This window comes from Carcharodon carcharias, chromosome 4 (genome assembly GCF_017639515.1).
Source record: "Carcharodon carcharias isolate sCarCar2 chromosome 4, sCarCar2.pri, whole genome shotgun sequence".
Classification (NCBI taxonomy): Eukaryota; Metazoa; Chordata; class Chondrichthyes; order Lamniformes; family Lamnidae; genus Carcharodon; species Carcharodon carcharias.
Window position 1 is genome coordinate 201,140,005 of NC_054470.1, and position 18,378 is coordinate 201,158,382.

Sequence of the window (18,378 nt, forward strand, 5' to 3'; positions counted from 1 at the left end):
AGACAGCTTTGTTGCCTGCCCGGTGCCAGGATTCGGGACATCTGCTCAGGGCTGGAGAGGAACTTGTAGCGGGAGGGTGAGAATCCAGACATTGTGGTCCATGTAGGTACCAACGACATAGGGAGAACTAGGAAAGAGGTTCCGCACAGTCAGCATGAGGAGCTAAGTACCAAATTAAGAAGTAGAACCTCAAAGATAATAATCTCTAGATTATTACCTGAGCCACAGGCAAATTTGCATAGGGCAAATAAGATTAGAGAAATTAAGCATGGTTCAAAGACTGGTGTGGAAGAAGTGGGTTCCGATTCGTGAGGTACTGGCACCAGTAATGGAGAAAGTATGATCTGTACCACTGGGATGGTCTACACTTGAACCATGCTGGGACTGGTGTTCTGGTGAGCCACATAACTAATGAAGTAGAGAGGGTTTTAAACTAAACAGTGGGGGCAAGGGATCAAATTTGTGATGGCGTGGTAAATCAAAGAGTAGAGACAAAGCAAGAGAGAAAGATATTGATATGGGAAATTATACCCAGGCCATGATAGAAAGGGATAGAGTATACAAAGCTAACAGTACATCAGCAGGTAAGGCTAGAAGCTACAAAAATTATAGAGGACAAAACTAAAGGCTCTATATCTGGATGCATGTAGCATTTGTAACAAAACAGATGAACTGAGAGCGCAAATAGAAATGAGTAAGTAAAACCCAACAGCCATTATAGTGACATGGTTACAGGATGACATACATTGGGACCTGAATATTGAGGGGTACATGACATTAGGAAGGACAGGAAGCGAGGAAAACGTGAAGGGGTGGCTCTGCTAATTAATGATGGTATTAACACAATAGAGAGGGATGACCCAAGTTCAGAAAACCAGGATGTAGAAATGATTTGGGTAGAAATGAAAAGCGATAAAGGCAAGAAGTCACTTGTGGGAATAAGCACACGGTAGGGCAGAGTTTAAAGGATGAAATGGAGCTTATCAGAAAGCTATAGCGATAATCATGGGGGATTTTACTCTACAGAAACAGGATAGATCAGATGGGAAAAGGTAGCCTAGATGAGGAGTTCATAATAGTGATTTAGGGATAGTTTCTTAGAACAACATTTTCTGGAGCCAGAGAACAGGCTATACTGGACCTGGTATTGTGCAACGAGACAGCATTAATTAATAAGCTCATCATGAAGGCACCTCTAGATAGCAGCGATCATAACATGATTGAACTTTACATTCAGCTTGAGGGAGAGAAGAATGGTTCCAAGACTAGTATGTTAAACTTAAATAGGAAACAATTACAAGGGCATGAAAGCAGAACTAGTTAAAGTGAACTGGCAAATGAAGTTAAGGGATAGTCAATAGAGATTCAGTGGCAGATATTTAAAGGGATATTTCAGGATACTTAGAACAGATACATTCCAATGAGAAGGAAAAATTCCGAGGGGAGGATCCACCATCCGCGGTTAACTAAAAAAGTTTAAGATAGTATCAAACTTAAAGAAAAAGCATATAATCGTGCAAGGATTAGTGGCAGGTCAGACGACTGGACAGAATATAAAGAGCAGCAAAGAAAGACCAAAAGATTAATAAGCAAGGAAGAATTAGGGTAGAAGAGAAAGCTAGATAGAAATATAAAAATAGATATTTTTATCCGTATAAATATCTAAATAAGAAGAGTTAACTAAGTGAGCATTGGCCCGATAGACAGTGAGTCTAGGGAATTAATAATGGAAAATAAGGAGATGGCAGATTAATTCAACAGGTAAAATGCATCAGCCTTCACTATAGACGATACAAGTATCATCCCAGAAATAGCTGTAAATCAGGAATTGGAAGAGAGACAGGAACTCAGGAAAATTACAATCACCAGGGGAGGGGTACTTAGAAAATTGTTGGAGTTGCAGGTTGACAAATCCTCGGATCTTGATGGACTTCATCCTAGGGTCTTAAAAGAAGTGACTAGTGAAATAGTTGATGAGCTGGTTTTAATTTTCCAAAAGTTCCTAGATCCTGGAATGCTCCAATAAATTGGAAAATTGCAAATGTGACTCTTTTGTTCAAAAAGGGAGACAGGAAGGAAACCACAGGCCAGTTAGCTTAACATCTGTCACAGGGAAAATGTTAGAAGCTATTATTAAAGATGTTATAGCAGGGCACTTAGAAAAATTCAAGGCAATCAGGCAGAGTCAACATAGTTTTGTGAAAGGGAAATCATGCTTAACCAATTTATTGGAGTTCTTTGAAGGAGTCGCATATGCTGTGGATAAAGGGGAACCAGTGGATGTACTGTGCTTAGATTTCCAGAAGGCATTTTATAAGGTGCCACATCAAAGGCTATTGCAGAAAATAAAAACTCCTGGTGCAGGGGTGACATATTAGCGTGGATAGAAGATTGGCTAGCTAACAGGAAACCGTGTAGGCATAAATGGGTCTTTTTCTGGTTGGCAGAATCTAACGAGTCGTGTGCCACAGGGATCAGTAATTTATATAAATGACTTGGACGAAGGGACCGAAGGTATGGTTGCTAAATTTGCTGATAATACACAAGATAGGTAGGAAAGTAAGTTGTGAAGACAATGTAAGGAGGCTACAAAGGGATATGGATAGGTTAAGAGAGAGGACAAAGATCTGGCAAATGGAGTATAATGTGGGCAAATGTGAAATTGTCTATTTTGGCAGGGAGAATAAAAAAGCATAGTATCTAAATGGTGAGAGATTGCAGAGCTCAGGTTCAGGGGGATCTGAGCATCCTATGCATGATTCACAAAAGGCTAGTATGCAGGTACAGCAAGTAATTAGGAAAAAAATAAAAGCAAAATACTGTGGATGCTAAGTAATTAGGAAAGCTGTGGGGTTGGAATCCCCTGCAACTGGACTGTATAAAATGTGAAGACGAACCCCAAAACCCCCATAGACACAAGTACTGTGAACGAAAGCCCAGCCTCAAAACAAGACACACCGAGGCAGGCTACATTGTGGGGCGGGGAGAAATCTCAGACATTCCAACATCACAACAGAACTGATAATATTAAGAGAACTGGAATTTAGGACATCATCACAGCAGTGAACACAGGACAGGCACCACCATGTAATCTAATTAATAAATGAAGGAGGCCATTGTCACAACCAAATGGCCCAGACAACATTAATTAACTCCTGTCACAGAAGGAGAGAAACATTTCACATAAAGATCAGCTTTGGAGCCATCTTGGTGGGATTCATTGTCTTCAATTGTGGAAACAACATCAGCACTGAGGAGGTTTGTCTGGAACAGATTTGGAGGATCAAACAAGGTGCTAAGCACTAACCATCCAGTAGTATGGCCTTGGGAAATGTGTTCATGATATTTCGATAAGGATCATCATAAAAAGGACAAGAGCGAACGTTTTGAGCTGCAGTCAAGGTGGGGGGAGTGGGGTGTGGTATGTCTCAGGAAGGGTCAACCTGACTCACAGAATGACAGTTCTCACTGGAAGGACAAGCCGCGTTGGGGATTGTAAGTCTTTTCAGCCATATCATGGTGATACTGGCCTGAAGGTTTTGGGCTGCAGTCGAAAGAAGGATCGAGTTTGGTCACCTTGGCTCAGGCCTCCAGTCAACACCGGACAGACCAGCCCTGTTGGGCATTGTAAGTTTCAGCCAAATTGTAGTGATATTGGTCTGAGGGTTTTGTGAAGGTTTGGGGTGAAAACTTGGTGTTTTTTCCTGGTACCTTGTAACATGTTTCAGCCATATCTTGGTGATATTGATCTGAGGGGGTTTTTTCTCCTTAAGGTTTCAGGGCAGAACGTAGTGTTTTCCTGTGTTTTGTAAGTTTTAACTGAGTTGTGGTGACTTTGTGTCAGGTATTGGGAATAGGTTGTTTTAAACTTTGGGTTTTGTGCTGTAAGGTTGTGGGTGATTCAATAAAGCAATTGTGAATTATGAGGAAACTTGTCTCGCTGGTCATTCTGTTCAAGCCACACACTTGTAAATCTGGTGTCATGAACTTGAGTGTGGGGAGGGTCTCTGAGGGAAAAGGGGAACCCCTACAAATCTAATGGAATGTTATCAGTATGTGCGAGGGGAATTGATTACAAAAATAATGCTCTGAAGAAGAATCACATGGATTCGAAATGTTAATTCTGTTTCTTTCTCTACAGATGCTGCCAGACCTGCAGCGCTTTCCCAGCATTTTCTGTTTTTATTACAAAAGCAGGGAGGTTATGCTTCAGTTGTATAGGACACCAGTGAGACCACATCTGGAGTACTGAGCACAGTATTGGCCTCCTTATTTAAGGAAGGATGTAAATGCGTTAGAAGCAGTTCAGAGAAGATTTACCAGTCTAATACCTGGAATGGGCAGTTTTTCTTATGAGGAAAGGGTGGACAGATTAGGATTGTATCCACTGGAATTTAGAAGAGTAAGGGGCGACTTGATTGAAACCTTTAAAATCCTGAGGGGGTCTTGACAGGGTGAATGTGGAGAGGATGTTTCCTCTTAAGGGAGAATCTAGAACTAGGGGTCACTGTTTCAATATAAGAGGTCGCCTAATTAAGACAGATGAGGAGAAATTTTTCCTCTCTGTGGGTCGAGAGTCTTTGGAACTTCCTTCCTCAAAAGGTGGTGGAAGCAGAGTCTTTGAATACCTTTAAGGTAGAGGTAGATAGATTCTTGATAAACAAGAGGGTGAAAAGTTATTGGCGTAGGTGGGAGGTTGCAATCAGATCAGCCATGATCTCATCGAATGGCGGAGCAGGCTCGAGGGGCCGAGTGGCCTACTCCTGCTCTTAATTCGTATGTTCATATTACATTGACTGAAGTATCCTGTCTCTTTGATGAAATCTGAACAGTCAAGGTCACCAGGCAATTTAACAATACTTCACAACGTGACATGAGTGCATCGATAGGCAGAACTGGGTAAGGCTGTAAACAAGGCAATAAAGATCAGGACCACATAGCAAAATATAGAATCTTTAAGTGGGACGAATGAGGTAGGTTTATTTTCGATCGTCAGGGATCAGCAGCACTGCTTTTGACACCAGCCTGGTATTACTGCACACTCAGCTATCATTTTGCTTAGCCTCCTGTGGTTGCCCTCCTTACCCAGTTCTCGTGTGTAGCCAACCAGCCTCTTCAGTAAGTAATCTCCATTATTCCTGCACTCGTACACCTCGAGGTTATACCGTACTCCAGCCTGAAAAGTATCTGTGAAAAATATCGCAGATCATTAAAACAGTACAAAACTCATCGCATATTTTAAAAGTTATACCTACCACTAATGTAGCTTTCTGAAAGTAGTATGGGGTGGTCTCAAGACAGAGATGGACAGATTGTTTTAGTTATTGATAAAAGAATATGAGGATAGTGCAGGAAAATGGCATTGAGGTAGAAGATGATCTTATTGAATGGTGAGCAGGCTTGAGGGGTCGAATGGCCTACTTCTGTTCTTAATTCCTATGCTCCTACAAACCCCAATGTCAGAGGGATTGGGTTATGACAAAGAGATATAAAAATCTGGGGCTCTTCAGCCTTAACAAGTGGCAAATAAGAGGGAACCTTGCAGATGTGTACTATATAGAATAGAAAGGATTAATTCCAAATATTTCTTCAAGCTAAACACAACTGCAAGCCACGTGGTCATCAGTTCAAATTGGCAAATGGTAAGGGACTGATATTGCGAAGGATCTTGAAACAGTGTTTAACATGGAGAGTGGGGCAAAAAAAACCTCTGCTGTTGTTAGGTGTTGGTTAAGTGCTGTGGGGAAAAGCATGGGTTTGTATGGAGGCAGAATGGTTTCCCTCATCCATAATCTGAGAGACCTCACTTAACATGAATTTAATAAGGAAAGGAAATCGGGGCAGTGGGCTGGAGGAGAGGGTGCGTGCCGGAGAGCGAGTCCATGTCAGCGAGAGAGAGACGATATATATCCAGAGCAAATGAGACAAAGAGAAAGCAAGTGGGAGAGCTAGAGACCATTCTGAAGCAAAATATTATTAAATTAAAATATATCACCTGATTTTAATGCAACGTTTGTTACATTTGAAGGAAATTTCTGCCAGTTTATATTACACATGGAGTCACCCAGAAATGGACACCACTGCACAGTGTATCCACAGCTCTTGGCATGGTTCCTCTGCCAAGTCAAGTTGAATCCGTCCCCTACCCCACTGACTTTGACGTAGTCCAAATTTTCATCTGGAAAGGAAAGAGAAAAAGAATTTAGAGACTGCTCGTCTGCAAGGGAATGTAAACAAAGAGGATCTCATGGGGCTGTATGGTTATGATCACCCACCTACACTATGGAGCTCATTGCATGTGCCAGTGTTCACAGATTATAAAGGAAAGACTTATATAGCATCTTTCACAACCAAAGGTGTACTTTTGAAGTGCAATCACTGCTAATGTAGGAACTTGCTATGCAAACTTATTAGGTCAATGACCTGAAATGTGAACTCCCTTGTCATTCCAAATCATTCCGTGGATTTTTCCTCAACTCCCCATTTCCAACTTTTTGTTTCAGGCCCAGTTTTAAACTTGGCCTCTTCCTTTTACTCTATCCAACCCTAGCAACATCTCTGAATGAAACGGGGTGGAATGTACACAAGGGTTTGCTCTTCAGTTACTTTGATTAAAATGCTTAGTAGCACAATAAAGAGCATTGATCTGTGACACTGGCTGAACCTGAGTTAGGGGCATTGCTAGACTGACAACCCCTTGCAGGTTTCTGTGCCCTCTCCTGTTACCAAGTACATCAATCTGAACAATGAACACGGAAATTTCCAAGACAGTTGATTAAAATAACCCTTTCCAGCTGAGGTTAATGGACGGTCATCAGGGGCAGGAATCTTGGCCAATTTCTTTCCATTTAACAGACCGGCAAGATGACCAACAGACACAAACCAACAGCATAATGACCAAGAATCGAATAGGGAAACCTGTGGCTTGAATTTGGCAGTGCCTTCAGCCTCACCAGTAACAAAATAAATCAATGCTGCTTTTATTTCATTCGTACTCAGAGACATGGGCCTCATAGGCAAAGACGGCATTCATTGCCCACCCTTAGTTACCCTGAGAAGGTGGTAGGCAATAGGGTCTTCTTCAACTGAGTAACTGTTTAGGGTCATTTCAGAAAACAGATTCGACCACATCACTGTGGGACTGGAGACACATTTAGGTCAGACCAGCCAAAGACAGCAGGTTTCCTTCCTTAAACGACATTAATCAATCAGGTTTTTTTCAACAATCTAACAGGTTCACGGTCACTTTTACTGACACCAACTTTATAATTCCAATTTTAAAACGGAAATCAAATTTTTAAACCGGTATGGTGGGATGTGAACTCGTGTTCATTGAATTGTTAGTCCAGGCCTCCCAGTCCAGTAACATAATTACAAAATGAACAGAATTAGATGTCACAAGAACTTATATGGTTAATGTGCTACTTCAAGCTTTCTCCACCAAAGACTACATAATAAACAACTTGTTGACTTGTCTCAGTAATTGATAAACACATGTGTGTGGTAAGTTTCTGGTCCACACACGTGTATTATATTCATTGTCTTCCCCTCCACCACCCCGTGCAAGAAAGGAGGGGAATAAAAAAAATAGGTCCAGGGATGCAGGCTGACAGTCAGAATCAGCCAAGATTGCAAAAGCGCTCATCAGGTTTGAGATGCAGGGAGCTGAGAGGCAATCGGGTTTTAAAATGGAAAGCGGTGAGGGCTCTCACCAAGTCAAAAAGTATGAGCTGCTGGAGGAACACAGAAATAATAGTAAACCATTTAGCACTCACCACCCGAGTGTGGAAGGATCCTAATCACAGAGGGAGGTGATGTCCCGGCAATGTTTTGTGCTACAACAGTAATAATGTAGCCAGCTTGATCAAGCTGTTTCTCTACATTCAACATAGACGTCTCAATGGAACTTGACAAATTGCTTCCCACCTTTGTCCAAGTTATATTATAGGATATAACTGGACCATTCGCATCAGCAGCTGAAAGTGGCTGCAAGAGAAAGAGAGATTGAAGCAACTTAATTGACCACTGAAATTCTTTTGATCCCTAGGCAGGGCGTAAGAAAAAGCTTTTCCAGCTGGTAGGTGATCCCTCTCTCACTTTCATCTCCAACTTTTCTCTCGATCAGGAACTTCCTTGCTCCTATTTCATCAACCTTCGCTGTTACTCCATGAAAAAAAGTTAATGATATTAATCAAGGATGATCTGCCATTTACAAATCTGTGCTGGCTCTCCTGAATTAACTCAAACCTTTCCAAGTGCCTGTTACATTTTTCTCCCCCAGTTATGGATTCCAAAATCTTACCCACCGCTGACGCTAAACTGGCTGGCCTGTAGTTGCTAGGAATGTCCTTGAATTCTTTCTTGAAAAAAGGGTGTCACATTTACCATTCTCCAGTCCTCTGGCATCTCCCCATAACCAGGGAGAGATTGAAAGATTAAGACAAGCCCATCTGCTATCTCCACTCCCACTTCCTTTCACAGCCTGGGATACAAGTCACTGGCACCAGGCAACTTATCTACTGATCTGCATAGGCAGTCCTTCCAGTACCTCCTTTCATATTACCCATTGCCTGTATTGTCTCCATTTCCATCGATACTTTGTCGGATTCCTCTTAACAGCCTTTCTACTTTATTTCAGATTTCCAGGATTGCAATATTTTGCTTCTGTATTAAAGCTAAGGAGGGATGTAACAGGGTTGCTGAAATTACGAAGGGTTTCAGTAGATTGGGAGAAACCATTTCCACTGACAGAAGAACCTCACATTCTTTTAAACTCCAATGGGTACCATAAGATAACCCCCTCATCCCAGGAAATCAGTAGAGTGAGCCTTCTAATGCAATTTTATCCTTTTTCAAAAGAACAAAGCTGCACACAGTACTCCAGATGCAGTTTATTCTAAGGCCCTGTACAGCTGCAGCAAAGCTTCCCTATTTTTATAGTCGATTGCCCTGAAATAAACGAGTACATAACTGATTCTGGTGAAACATTAACTTTGTTTCTTTTGCAGATGCTACCTGACCTGCCTATTATTTCCAACATTTTCTGTTTTTACTCTCCTTAACCTTCTCTGCTCAAAGGAGAACAAACCCAGCTTCTCAAGTCTCTCCATTTAACGGAAACCCTCATCTCTGGTACCATGCTGGTAAATCTCTTCTTCATTCTCTTGGAGGCCTTCATGTCCAACCCAAAAGTATAGAATTTTTTCTCCCCCTCAATCTTGGTGAGGTCTACTGCCAGGACTTTCACCTTGTATCTTAAAAATACCATGTCTGGTCCTTACCTTCCAGTAAAGAGTCACAATTCTGTCTGGCGTAATCCTTCTCCAGACATTCAGGCTGGCTGATGGAGCTGTAATTACAGGCATTTGTGAGGAAAAACAGACATAGGAGGATAAAAGGTTTCACATTATAGTTTACCAACTTCCCAATATGGAATTGCCTTGTTACACTGTCAACAGTGCTTTATCCATATCTATTATACATAAAGAAGCAAGGGTATACTTTTCAATTTGCTGCTTAATTTCAACTAGATTGGTTTTTGGCATAAATTCATTATACACTGGCTGAGGACACAAACTTCAAACTGCGACAGTACCACACCAGCAAAACACAGACAAAACAGAAAGCAGTAAGTGCAATGTGGGTACAAAACCATGACATTCCTGCTTACTGTGTCACACATTTCATCCCTGAGGTGACATTCGCCTCTCAAGCATTTCCCTTGTGATTTATAACAGTAATTTCAACTGTGGATATGTCACTGCCCCTTACCACATGGCAGGATGTTCATAATCTCATATTCTGGATTAGTTTTTCTTCTTTTTCTCCACCCCAGAGAGTGTTTGATGGGGACAGTGTAGAGGGAGCTTTACTCTGTATCTAACCCCGTGCTGTACCTGTCCTGGGAGTGTTTGATAGGGACAGTGTACAGGGAGCTTTACTCAATATCTAACCCCGTGCTGTACTTGTCCTGGGAATGTTTGATGGGGACAGTGTAGAGGGAGCTTTACTCTGTATCTAACCCTGTGCTGTACCTCTCCTGGGAGTTTTTGATGGGGACAGTGTACAGGGAGCTTTACTCTATATCTAACCCCGTGCTGTACCTGCCCTGGGAGTGTTTGATGGGGACAGTGTAGAGGGAGCTTTACTCTATATCTAACCCCATGCTGTACCTGTCCTGGGACTGTTTGATGATGACAGTGTAGAGGGAGCTTTACTCTATATTTGGCCCTGTGCTGTACCTGCCCAAGAGTGTTTGATGGACAGTTTGATGGGAACTTCACTCTGCGTATAACCCATGTTACGCCTGACCTTTTAGAGTTTGTTTCTGAGACTGGTTACCTGAAACAAAGTGTCCTATCCATAGCATTCACATCTGTGAGTGTGATGAGTTCAACAGGTTTTACATGTCTCAGTTTTTATACTAGATTATCCTCTTGGTTACTCACCAGCTTGCTCAGTTGTGAAATTTAGAAAATTGCTCCATTTACTCCACTTCCAGAAATGCTGTGAAGAATAACGAGCCCTAATGGAATATCCTGTATAGGGTCTTAAATTGTTCAATATTACTGTGTGCCGTGCATCCTTTGGTCCTCCAGTCACAGAGTAGTTATGCTGTAATACAAAAATAGATTAAACTAGAAGATGTCAATTATTCAGCAATAGCTCCAAGGAAAAAAGTCTGCTCTGCCATTGTGTGTAATAAGGGGCACACTTCTGGAAAAGATTGCCAACAGCTCTTGCAAGTCTTTGGCCTGAACTCCATAGCCTTAGGTCAGGAGAACTGAAATGTTGGCACACAGCAAGAACCAAGCTCAGCTTCCTCCCTATATCTTGCCCATCTTCATCATATCCCTCCTCGATATGACCAAAACCCTTGTCCATGCCTCCATCACCTCAAGACCACCTTTTGCTTAATCTGGCATCCACCTCAACATTCCACCGGTCTTACCTCATTGGAAATACCATAGCTTGTGCATTTCCCTTTACAAATTTTCTCATTTCCATCACCTCTGTCCTCTCCAGATTTTGCACTAGCTGCCTGCCCCTGTAGGCTGACTTCAAAATTGTACTATTTTCAAATGATTCCATGACCTCATCACGCTCCATCATGATCACTTACCATGATCACTTGTTCTATTATAATGTACTGTCTGATGTTCTAATATTCCTTTATAGACTGGTAGGAAGAACTCACCAAGCATCCTTAGGCAGCACCTTCCAAATCCGTGACTGCTACATCTACAAGGACAAGGGCAGAAGACACATGGGAATACCACCACCTGGGAGTTCCCCTTCAAGCCACTCACTGTTCCTTCACTGTCACTGGGTCAAAATCCTGGAACTCCCTTCCGAACGGCACTGTAGGATCACCTATACCACATGGGCTGCAGCGGTTCGGTTCAAGGCGGCAGCTCACCATTATGTTCTCAAGAGCAATTAGGGCTGGGCAATAAATGTTGGCCTAGCCATGGACATCCACATCCCATGAATAAATATTAAAAAAAATCTTGGTTAGACGACACTTGGAAGCCCTGTGAACAGTTCTGGTCTCCGTATTATAATGAGTGCTTAGAGTCACTGGAAAAACAACAAAAATGATTTACTGTTTACTATTTTTTCCTTTATTCTTTCATAGGATGTGGGTGTTACTGGCAAGGCCAGCATTTGTTGCTGATCTCCAATTGCCCTTGCACTGAATGGCTTGCTAGGCCTTTTCAGAGGGCATTTAAGAGTTAACCACATTGCTGTCAGCCAGACCAGGTAAGGAAGACAGGTTTCCTTTCCTTAAAGACATCAGTGAACTAAACTGGTTTTTATGACAATCGTTAAAAGTTTCATGGTCACTGTAACTGAGACTAGCTTTCAGTTCCGGATTTACTAATTGAATTCAAGTTCCTCCAGCTGCCGTGGTGGGATATGAATCAGTCCCCAGAGCATTAGCCTGGACCTCTGGACTACTCGTCCAGTGACATCAGCACTACGCCACCATCTCTCCCACTGATGCATTATACTTATCAAGAAAGAGTGAACAGCCTAGGGCTCTTTTCTCTGGAGAACAGCCAAGGGCTCTTTTCTCTGGAGAAAAGACTGCAGGGTAACCTGATAGAGATCTTTAAGATTATGAAAGTATTCAATAGGGTAAACATGGAGAAGATGTTTCCAATGATAGGCAAGATCAAAAATAAGGTCATCAATCAGGAATTCAGGAGAAATTTCTTTCTCCAGAGGGGTTAGAATGTGCAACTCACTACCACAAGGCGTAGCTGAGATGAAAAGCAAAGCTGCATTGAAGGGGAAGCTAAGTAAACAACAACTTATACTCATATAGCGCCTTTAACGTAATGAAACATCCCAAGGTGCTTAACAGGAGCATTAGAAAACAAAGTATGACACCGAGACACAAGGAGATATCAGGCCAGATGACCAAAAGCTTGGTCAAAGAGTTAGATTTTAAGGAGTGTCTTAAAGGAGGAAAGCAAGTAAGAGAGGCAGAGGTATAAGGAGGGAAGTTCAGAGCTTGGGGCCAAGATAACTAAAGATGTGACCACCAAATGTTGGGCAATTAAAATCAGGGATGCACAAGAAGCCAAACTTAGAGGAGGACAGATATCTCAAGAGGGTTGTGGGGCTTAGGGGATTACAGAGATAGGGCAGGATGAGGCCATGGAGGGATTTGAAAGCAAGGAAAGAACTTGACTGAGGGACAACGTAGGTCAGTGAGCACAGGGATGATAGGGAGATAAGACTTGGTGCAAGTTAAGCCACAGGCAGCAGAGTTTTGGATGACTTCAAGTCTACAGAGGATGGAATGTGAGAGAGCAGTCAGGAGTGTGTTTGAATAGTCAAGTCTACAGTTAAAGAAGGAATGAATGAGGGTTTCAGTGGTAGACGGGCTGAAATGGGACAAAATCAGGTGATGCTACGGAGGCAAAAATAGGCAGTCTTAATGATGGCATGAATATTAGTAGGTCGGAAGCTCACCTCAGGGTCAAATGTGACATTAAGGTTGCAAACATTGTTGGGGTTTAGATGAAGAAGGGTGGGAGGAGGATAGTGCACCTGAGGAGGCTAAACACCAGATGGGCTGAATGTAATTACAGCACAAAACAGCCCAAAATATATACAGCACAAGAATACTATGTGGTATATTTTAAGTTTCTAGATGTTTATCTATTCCGTGTTTTGACAAAGGATTGCATTATCTTTCTTATCACTGATGTTAACCTGATTGGTCTACAGACCAATAAATATAGCATAAATGCCACATAATTTTGACGTCTGTTCCATCACTGGTATCCATTTTGTTATGAGATCCAGACTTGCCTCATCGTCAGGAGACTGGAAACTGCCTTGGGGGCTTTTGTGCATACGCAGAAAAGGAACGGACTATGCATGCGCAATCCAGCGTTTTGTAGTTCTTCGTGCGCTAATGTGTCTCCGCAAAAGAAAATGGCGCAAAAACCCAGAGCGCCATAACAGAGAAGAGTCCTGGACAGGAGACGGTGCAGTCCCGAAAGAGGAATCCCGGCCAGGGGGAAAGGAGGGGGTTCCAGTTAGGAAGAAAGAGAGAAAAACAGAAAAAAAGGCACCCAGCAGAAGAAAGGCAGTGGTTGGCAGTAATGGGGGCTCGGGAGAAGCCCTGAAGATCTTAAGACGGCAGCAGAAAGTCGGTGACACTGTTGGGGTGAAGGTTACCCTCTAGAGTAGTAGCATTCTGCTTGGCACAGCCGATGAGCTGAAGTTATGCTTGTAAGTTGGTGTTGGAGTGCAGACTCGGGGACTGAGGGGAACAGAGTCTTAGGAGACGAGGTTGAAACCCTGTGAGATGGGCAGTCGTCGAGGCAACCCAAGTTGAAGCACCTTTTGGAGAGAGTTCCAAAGTGAGATCTTCAAAGGTGAAGACTGGAATCCCTCAAAAGAGGGACAAGAGTTTCAACAAGATTGATTAACTCACAGTATTTAATGACATCTGGGTGGGTTGTTGAGAAATCTGTGGAATCTGTCTCAGTTAGTGTGTAGGGGGGGGAAAGTCAGTGAGATGGGGGGTGCTGGGGAGGGGGTTGGTATGAGTGGGGAGAAGAGGGGACAGTCAGTGAGATGGGGGTGCTGGGGAGGGGGCTGGTGTGAGTCTGAGTGGGGGGTTGGGGGGGAAAGGGAGTAAGTGGGATGGGCCTACAAACCTGGTTTAAATTTAAATCCTCATAGCAAATTTAATAGGCCAAATGGCCTGTTGAGCACGCTGCACCATTCAATATAATCATTGCCATTTATTTTGCAGTGTGGTGTTTTCAATCACAGTTTGTTATTGAAAACACCACACAATTGTGTCATCACATTAGTGATCTAGATGAAGGAACTGAGAGGATCCTGGCTAAGTTTGCAGATGACACAAAGATAGGTTGAGGGACAGTATTATTGAGAAGGTGGGGAGGCTGCAGAAGGATTTGGACAGGTTAGGAGAATGGGCAAAGAAGTGGCAGATGGAATACAACGTGAGGTCATGCACTTTGGTAGGAAGAATAGAGGCATAGGCTATTTTCTAAATAGGGAGAGAATTCAGAAATCTGGAGTGCAAAGGGACTTGGGAGTCCTAGTCCAGGATTCTCTTAAGGTTAACTTGCAGGTTGACGCAGTAGTTAGGAAGGCAAATGCAATGTTGGCATTTATTTCGAGAGGACTAGAATATAAAAGCAGGGATGTGCTGCTGAGGCTTTATTATGCTCTGGTCTGACCACATTTAGAATATTGTGAGCAATTTTGGGCCCCGTATCTCAGGAAGGATGTGCTGGCCCTGGAGAGGGTCCAAAGGAGGTTCATGAGAATGATCCCAGGAATAAAAGGCTTAACATATGAGGAACGTTTGAGGTTTCTGGGTCTATACTTGATGGAGTTTAGAAGGATGAGGGGGGATCTGATTGAAACTTTCAGAATACTGAAAGGCCTGGATAGAGTGGAAGTGGGGAAGATGTTTCCATTAGTAGGAGAGACTAGGACCCGAGAGCACAGCCTCAGAGTAAGGGAAAACCTTTTAGAACAGAGATGAGGAAAAACTTCTTTAGCCAGAGAGTGGTGAATCTATGGAATTCATTGCCACAAAAGGCTGTGGAGGCCAGGTCATTGAGTGTATTTAAAACAGAGATAGATAGGTTCTTGATTGGTAAGGGGATCAAAGGTTACGGGGAGAAAGCGGGAGAATGGGGTTGAGAAACTTATCAGCCATGATTGAATGGCGGAGCAGACTCGATGGGCCGAATGGCCTAATTTCTGCTCCTATGTCTTATGATCTTAGCCTGTTAATTCACATGTACCTCAAGTTAACCCTGAATGTAAAGTGCATACTGGACTTAGTGTGTGGCCCATAGCATCTCTCTCACCTTCAATGTGTGAATTGAACAAACCTGGTTTAAACTTAAATCCTCATAGCAAATTTAATAGGAGCCTGCAAGCTGATGAGGCTCTATTAAACTGTCAATGTGCTCCTGTACTGTTCTGTTTTGCCAGGAGTGGAAAATGCCTGAACCTTTGTCCCAGTGTAACCTTTGCTGTTATGGCATGCAGGTAAATATAAATGAGTCTAACATTCTATTTCTAGAGAGATATAACTGAAAAGTCGGCAAGTTATACTAAACCTCTATGGAACCTTGGTTAGACCACGCTTAGAGTAATGAGCGCAATTCTGGTTGCAATATCATAAAAAGGACATAGAGGCACTGGAAAGGGTGCAGAGAAGATTTACAAGAACGCTACCAGAAATGCGTGGGTATACGTATCAGGAAAGGATTGACAGATTGGGTCCCTTCTTTCTCGAAAAAAGGAAGCTGAGGGGTGACTGAAAAGAGGTCCTTAAAATTCTGAAAGATTTTGATAGAATGGTTACAGAGAGAATGTTTCCTGTTGTGGGGAAGAGCATAACTAGAGACCATCAATATAAGATAGTCACCAAGAAATCCCATTGGGAATTCAGAAGAAACTTCTTTACCCAAAGAGTGGTGAGAATGTGGAACGCGCTGCCACAGGGAGTGGTTCAAGTGAATAATAACGATGTACTTAAAGACAAGCTGGCCAAATGGCCTATTTCTAAACTGTATTTCCTCCGTAATCCTCCTCTGTAATCCTAGAAGATAGAAATTGTAAATTGTTTTTCTTTCTGACTTTATATAGTAAGGTTTATTTTTGTTTTTTTTCAAAACCAGTGAAATCTTGTGGCTTTATTCTCTTATCAAGTGTCTCGGATCGCACACATCATCGACTTTAAGCTGGAAGTTATTGATCCCTAACCAGATCTTACCAAAACCTTGGGGGTCTGGTTCAGGATCATAACACCTTATTTAGCCACTTCAATGCTACCATCCTGAAACATCTCCCAATCTGGCTCCTTATTTTCAAAGACATTCTCAACACCCTCTTAATAATGGAAATACCGTTCTGCATTATTTAATCACCTCCACTTAACTGAGTAAAATAGGTTTGCGTCACATCACCATTTAGCCACTACACAAGAACATAAGAAATAGGAACAGGAGTAGACCAAATGGCCTGTCGAGTCTGCTGCACCATTCAATATAATCATGAGCGATCCTGAGAATCAACTCCGTTTTCCCACCCCTATCCCTTAATTCCCTGAGAGACCAAAATCTGTCTGTCCCTGCCTTACATGTATTCAACGATAGAGCATCCACAACCCTCTGGGGTAGAGAATTCCAAAGATTTACAACCCTTCGAGTGAAGTAATTTCTCCTCATCTCAGTCCTGATTGATTTAAATCAAGGCAGCACTGTTTACACTCGCACAGAGGAAACGGTCACTTGGCAAAGGTCAGCAAGTCAGTTCCAGAAGAGTTAGTGACTTCAGCAAATATTAAAAGAAGGGGTTTAAAACAAATTTAATGGCCAAGGTGTATTTACTTACTGATATGCTTCTCCCCGAATCATCTCTGATCACCACCTCACAAAGCAGCCCAACGCTCCTGTAGTTTACTTGATCTAACCAGGACATGGTGACAGTGTTTGATGTTTTGGTTTCTTGCCTCAGCTGGTGAGGAGCAAAAGGGTGAACTGGAAGGAAGATTAAAAATCATCAGCTTAACCCCTACAGACTTTGTTGTCAAACCTCATGGCAAAACAGAAAAGCTAATGGCACTGTTCAGGGCAAATAGAAAGCTGCAAAAGGACTGACCAATTTCAATTAAAGAAGCTTTGAGAACCACTGGAGTTTAATGGAAAGCCCACTAAGGATGATTTCATGAGATCAAGCTGTTGGGCTACATACATTCTTTGAGTCATAATGTTGTATATACTTAGACATTCTATTATTTACGCCCTCAAAAAGAATAAACATTAAAGAGACACACCCTCCATATGCTCGGCTGCACTTTTATGAACTTGTTTGCTTGCACACAAACAGGGGAGAGAGAACATCCTGAGTGGGACACAGCCAGAGTGGGTATTGGCAATTTGGTGCAAAGTGGGAATTCGGTGCATAGGGGACATTTTTTCTTGCATTTTTTCCTTGCTATCCAACTTAACTGTTCAGAGCGTGGGTCTTGCCCTGCTGCAGCAGTAGAGGCTACAAGGGAAAGGAATCACTGGTAAGTAGTGGGTAAGGTATGTACAACTTTAATTGCTTATAGTTCAAGGTCTTTTTGTGGTTTAGAGTTTGTATATTCTACAGTATCGAGGATCAGGAAAGAAGGGCCCTAGAGTAATTGATTTAAAAGGTTTAATTTAAAGGGATAAGTCATGGCAAGAGCACTCAAAGCCGTGAGGTGCTCCTTGTGGCTCCATGTGGGAAGCCAGGGACCTTTCCAGTGCCCGGGACCAGCATGTGTGCAGGAAGTGTGTCCAGCCGCAGCTCCTGGAAGCTCGGGTTTCAGAGCTGGAACGGCAGCTGGGACACTGTGCAGCATCCGCGAGTCTGAGAGCATCGTGGATAGCACATTTAGAGAGGTGGTCACACCGAAGATGAAGGGACTTGAGGAAGGAAAGGAATGGGTGACCACCAGACAGTCCAAGAGAAACAGGCAGGTAGTTCAGGAGTCCCCTGGGGTCCCGCTTGCAAATCGGTATAGCATTTTGGAGGCTGATGACGGCGCTGGTTCCTCCAGGGAGTGCGGACAGAGTCAAGCTTCTGGCACCACAAGCAGCATGTCTGTGCAGGAGTGGAGGAAGGGAGGAAGAGCAATAGTAATAGGGGATTCTTGAATCGGGGAACAGATAGGTGCTACTGTGGCCGTCAACGTGACTCCAGGATGGTATGATGCCTCCATGGTGCCAGGGTCCGGGATGTCACTGAACGGCTAAAGGGCATCCTGAAGGGAGAGAGTGATAAGGCAGAGGTCATGGTACATGTTGGTACCAATTACATAGGTAGAAAGAG

The 18,378-nt window shown here is 42.9% G+C and overlaps 1 protein-coding gene across 1 annotated transcript in view; it reads right to left on the bottom strand.

The window, feature by feature from the left end:
- LOC121277198 (leukemia inhibitory factor receptor-like) overlaps window positions 1-18,378 on the bottom strand; it is a 206,860-nt gene that overhangs the window by 16,730 nt on the left and 171,752 nt on the right. Inside the window, exons 11-16 of the mRNA XM_041186347.1 lie at window positions 16,912-17,057; window positions 10,449-10,614; window positions 9,282-9,349; window positions 7,776-7,986; window positions 5,996-6,178; window positions 5,086-5,187 (exon numbers count right to left, since the gene is read on the bottom strand). Of these exons, the coding sequence (XP_041042281.1) occupies window positions 5,086-5,187; window positions 5,996-6,178; window positions 7,776-7,986; window positions 9,282-9,349; window positions 10,449-10,614; window positions 16,912-17,057 (876 nt within the window). The remainder of the gene's footprint in view (window positions 1-5,085; window positions 5,188-5,995; window positions 6,179-7,775; window positions 7,987-9,281; window positions 9,350-10,448; window positions 10,615-16,911; window positions 17,058-18,378) is intronic.